General features: G+C 34.3%; 1 protein-coding gene across 1 annotated transcript; it reads right to left on the bottom strand.

Moving 5' to 3' along the window:
- Window positions 1-3,945: 3,945 nt before the first annotated feature.
- On the bottom strand, window positions 3,946-5,040 carry LOC127120813 (probable glutathione S-transferase). Its single transcript, XM_051051410.1, has 2 exons — window positions 4,658-5,040; window positions 3,946-4,495 (listed from the first exon to the last, which is right to left on the bottom strand). Exons 1-2 carry the CDS (start codon window positions 4,973-4,975, stop codon window positions 4,157-4,159), a joined length of 657 nt encoding a protein of 218 aa, XP_050907367.1. The 5' UTR covers window positions 4,976-5,040; the 3' UTR covers window positions 3,946-4,156.
- Window positions 5,041-5,473: the final 433 nt, after the last annotated feature.

Genomic DNA, 5,473 nt, shown 5'->3' with positions numbered 1-5,473 from the left:
TATATTGAGCACAAGGCATTGACCGTGTCATCCTTGTCCAGGTCACTATTGGACCCTTAGACATTTATCCTATTACACAGGATGGACAAATTCCACCTAGGGTACTCATGTCCCTCAACATGCTTCGTGGAGTATCCATCAACTGTCTTTATGATCATCCATTTAGGGACAATGTTTGATCAGCAATAAAGCACTCGACTCTACATCTAGGGTCCATAATGGTTTTAGGTCGAAGGGTGGTATACACCACTATCACCATGAGAATAACTTATGACACTTTGCATAACATTCTATGTAGTATTCTCATAGCGGGTCAATCCAGTATAAATATTACTCCTAACATTCATACCTATGTTTAAGACTCAATAACTCCTTATCCATGACCCATGAGATGTGATCACCAGTCTATATACATAATAGTCTTAATGTTTTAATGTTATCCCGCTTCTCAACAAAGCTCGACTACAGATACTTTAAGAATAACGTCTTTATGTTTAATGAGATCTCATGATCAAATCACACTTGATACATTAAACAGACTAGCTATTCTAGGGACTTTTTTAAACAAACATAATAAAGAAAAAACCTTTTATTATTAATAAATAATTCGATACAAGTACCAAATGTATTGGCCTCTAAGCCTTCCATGGCTATTACCACGTGGTCGAACTTTGGAGTCAATGATCTCAAGATCTTTGCGACAACTGATCTTGATGTTAACGCTTCTCCACATATCTTGATTTGATTCACTAGTTTCGTAATCCTAGTGAAGAAATCAATTATGCTTTCACTTTATTCCATATGAAGCAATTCATACGCTCTTTTGCGAGTTTGTAACCTCGCGTCCTTCACCTTTTCAGTGCCTCCAAACGATTTCCTCAAAATTTCTCATGCTTATTTCACTGATGCAACATCACTCAGCTTTTCAAAATTTCATGGATTAATACATTGATGAATTATAAAAAGAGCTTTGTAATCTTTCTTCTTCAATTCTTTGTGTGTAACCTTTTCTTCATCTATCATATTTTTTGCGAGTGGCATTAATCCTTCCTTCACAAGATCACACATGGCTTCATAACAGAATACAATATTCATATGCTTACACTAATTATCATAGATCTTATCATTTATAATTGGAAGGCTTGCTAGAAAATGCTTGTTCGGATGGTTCATCATGCTATGCTTCCAAGAATCACACAGTCAGTGCTCTAGATACCAGATGTTGGGATTTCAACTAATCCCTAATGTTGGAACTTCACCAAAACTTGTAGAATTCCAAATCAATCTTGATGAACAAGAATCAATCTTTCTAATTTCTTACTCATCTTATTTTTCACTTTTCACTTGAGTGAATCAATCACACCTTGGTTGCAAGATGATTGCGCTGCACATAAATTTGAGAAGAAAAGAAAAAGATGAATTGGAAAGAAAAGAGAAATTAGGATTTTAGAGAAAAGGGGAAGAAGGAGAATATTTCTGTAGAGTTTTTCTCTGCCTTCAAACTGAAGTTTATTCAACCTTTTCTCTACGCAACTGAATTATTACAATGATAGGATGCCTCCCTATTTATAGGCTGAGATTTCTTGCGCACTAAGCAATCTCTAACTAACCTAACTCAGCTAAAACACAAAATAAAGTTAAGTCTAAATTTCTATCGAAGAGACACTTCTTCGACATTTCGACAACTATACAATTTCTATACAGAGCATTTCGACAACAACAAACTCTTTCAAAATAGTGCTTTGACACAAAGAATTATGTTCTCAAATATAAAAAACAACAAAAGTTCTCTGCAAACTTGGATTTGATCCTCCAGCAAAATTGAGACAAATGAGTAATTATGTTCCTAGCGTTCACCATTTCTGATACCCCAATCCAGGCACAAACCGAACTCCAAACTTGTTTACTCACCATAAATTTAACGAACAAACAGTCTTCTGATTCTTCTTTATTAAAGAAAAAGGGACAATTCAGTTTATGTCTCCCTTCGATGACTCCTAATTTTTCTAATTGACTTCTGGTTGGCAATCTCTTGAGAATGAGTTCCCAGCAAAAGGCTTGAAGTTTACTAGGGATCTTAGTATTATAGACCTTGTCCAACCTTCTCAACCCTCTCAAACTTTACTATGGATCTTAGTATTATAGACCTTGTCCATCAAAACATGAATCTGTCAAGCCCTTGTAATTGTTTTTGACCTAAAAGCCTTGCCATCCTCTCCACCAAAACAAATGCATCCTCAACCCGTGTATCGAGTTTTATTAGTTTGAGAATTTCCAACAGTACCACAAATTGAGATAACGCTTCCTTCGATAAACCAACAACAACCAACTCCAAATTCCACTTCCAACTAGTATCATTCCAAAATACCATATCAACAACTGTGATTTTAGGATTCATAACAGTAGCAAACGCAATCGAAATTTGAGCATAAAGAGGGTTGGATCCTAGCCACTTGAAATTCCAAAACTCCACGAAATTACCATTATCTAAATTAGAATTAATAGAACTCGAAATCCAATTTAAATATGACAAAGACGGAGATCCATACGCCATATCGAATCCTTCTTGGATTTAAGAATAAAAGAAGGATCCAAAATATTAGATTTCAAATCATCATATCTGAATGATAACAGGTCATACCATAACGAATGTGTCTTTGTCAACATTTTCCAATGCCACCTGCTCAACAAAGCCACGTTTAACATTTCTCAATGCTTCACCCCTAAACCTCCCTCTTTCTTAGGCCTATAAATGTTTTCCCAAGCTACCTAGTTGATCTTATGCTTCTCTTCCATCCCGCCCCAAAGAAAGTTTCTTTGGATATTAATGATTTTGTTTACGACCCTTTTGTTTTGAGTTTGTAAGAAAATGTATGAATCTGCTTCCGACCTTTTAAATTAAACATTTTACTTGATTTCATTTATGATTTGTTTCATTTTAATTTACTATTCAAGAAATTGCGCACTTTCTTCTTGAAGTTTCTATCCAATCATCCCATATTCAAATGTTAGTTTCAAAAGAACACTTTTTTCTTAAACTCTTTTGCACAATATATCTTAAGATTTTTTCGAGTTTAGTCCTAGAAATGAATTAAAACTTGTGATTGTTTATCAAAAGCAACGGTAAACAAATTGACATGTCCAATGAAACTCTTTTATGCCAAAAGTTTAAACCTTTGCAGAGAAGTGTATGTTTTTTTACTGTTTGTTCTTCATATATGCAATGTTTTCAATGTCCGAGTGTTTATGCATCTGAGGAGTGGTAAAAATCTTGTTGAGATGTCTTGTCCAAAGTCAAAAAGATCTTCCCTTCCTCAGAATAATGCTCCAAATATACAAGAACAAGCAATCAAATCGACGGTTGATGGTGTGAGAACTTCAACGTCCGTAGGAGTACATTGGAATTACCACTAGAGAAATATAAATTATTTCATTCATCCTTCTTGAGATGGCTCAAACTTATGTTATGCAATCAATTCTATATTGGGATAGCCAAAATTATTTTCACTTGTTTCTAATAATGTCTTCCACTAAATACCTAAGCACATGGACATTGATTGTCCAATTGTGTGTCTCAAAGTTCAAGAGGGTCCTGTGAAACTCTTACTTATTCCATACGTGGTTCAAGGTTGTAGATGTCTTCACTAAGGCATCCATTCCTCGACCATTCCATCCTTTAGTTACCAAATTTGTAGATATCTTGTAGGGGGTATCAATCGAAGAAGTTAGTTGAGTAGCTTGTAGAGCAAGTTACATAGTTAAACGAGCTTGTTAGAGTTAGTTTTTGATCTTCTAATAACCGTCTTGTCACATGTGCTATTTGTTGGCATAGTTAGTTAGGCCACTCAACTACAATAGATCGTTGTAATGGGTTCAATCCACTTCAATGATAATCAATATCTTCATTAATATTTTGTTTGTGTTAATGATTGTTATAGAGTTTGTTCATAATTTTTTCATTAAGAAAACACATCAAAATACATCATAACTTATTCAAAACCTCTCTTGATCAAAGCATAAAGTTTAGCACATCTAAGTGCCTCTCTTGATCAAAGTATAACATTTAGCACTTCTAAGTGCCTTTTACACATAATTATTTCATAAGAAAGGTGAAGCAAACAATTACAAAAGACAAGTACATACTTCATTGTAGTCCTCAGTACTTCTTTATGATGTCTGCAATGAACTCGTAGACCTTATGCTGGCTAGGAAGAGACTTAGAAACACTCTCAATTTGCATGCATCTCTTAGCCCAAGCAACAAGTTTGGGGCATTCAATCTCAATATTGAGGTTTCCTAACTTCTCATAGGCTTCAAACCAGCTGTAAAATGGAACAAGGGCTATATCTACCAAACCAAATCTATCTCCTCCAAAATAAACCTTGTCTCCCAGCTGTTTCTCTAACAGTTTGAGCATATCCAAAAATTCCTTCTTGGCAGCTTCTTGTTCTTCTCCTTCTTTTGTCCTATAAACTTTCCTCCCAGCTTCATATATCTATTTAACATTGTAATCAACATACACAAATTAGATTTTTAAAAAAAAGCAACAATGATTTTGATCAGTATAGATGTTACGACACTGGTTGCAGTCACAATGCAAATTAACTATAATTATTTTTAATATAAAAACAGTGAGTAATAATATCGATATCGGTACCTTCTTATCAACATAGTCGGCCCAAAATCTAGCTTGTGATCTCTGATAAGGATCAGAAGGCAACAAAGGAGATCTATCATTCCAAACCTCATCAATGTACTCAACTATAACAAGTGACTCACAAATAGGTTTGCCATTATGGATTAGAACCGGAATTTTCTTGTAAACCGGGTTCATTTCTTGAAGATAGGGCGACTTGTCCCTCCTTGGATCTTCATCTATGAACTCATAGTTAATACCCTTTTCAGCAAGGGCTATTCTTACTCTCATCCCATAAGGACTTATCCAGAAACCTAACAAAACTACCTCATCGCCCATGTCTTGGTATAGTAATAATAAGGCTTAGGCCTCATAATATATAAATGTAGAAACCAAACCCATATAATTAAAATCCAGAGCGTGATACTCGTTATATACTTTTTTTATTATTAGATCATGTTCTTCTCTCTATATTTTTATTTTCAGTGTGTCAGATTTGATGCCCACCAACCAGAAATACCGAGACTCGAAAACCAAAATACATTTAACCTTTTTTTAACATTATCAGCTATTCCGATTTCTTTATTGAATTTTTAACCATTTCATTTTTCTAAAATTTGTTATTAACAAACTGAATAGTAATATACTCACGGGTTTGAAAAAGCACGTAAGAACTCTACAATTCTAAAAATAAATAAACATGCATGATACACCACAAAAACTAAAAGAAAAAAAAAAACATAAAGGGGTTATTTTTTCTACTGGATGGGAGGCTAGTTTACCCGTGTTGAAAAGTCACAAAAACTTTTAATTATAGATTTATATTTTCGAACAAAC

Source organism: Lathyrus oleraceus, chromosome 1, assembly GCF_024323335.1.
Source record: "Lathyrus oleraceus cultivar Zhongwan6 chromosome 1, CAAS_Psat_ZW6_1.0, whole genome shotgun sequence".
Classification (NCBI taxonomy): Eukaryota; Viridiplantae; Streptophyta; class Magnoliopsida; order Fabales; family Fabaceae; genus Lathyrus; species Lathyrus oleraceus.
Note: the sequence above shows the minus strand (reverse complement) of the source record. Positions and strands in the feature narration are given on the sequence as shown.

Excerpts from the sequence above, each read along its gene's own strand:
- LOC127120813 (XM_051051410.1), bottom strand. The coding sequence starts at position 4,975 with ATGGGCGATGAGGTAGTTTTGTTAGGTTTCTGGATAAGTCCTTATGGG. Across the intron at positions 4,496-4,657 it reads CCGACTATGTTGATAAGAAG|ATATATGAAGCTGGGAGGAA; the intron begins GTACCGATATCG and ends AATGTTAAATAG.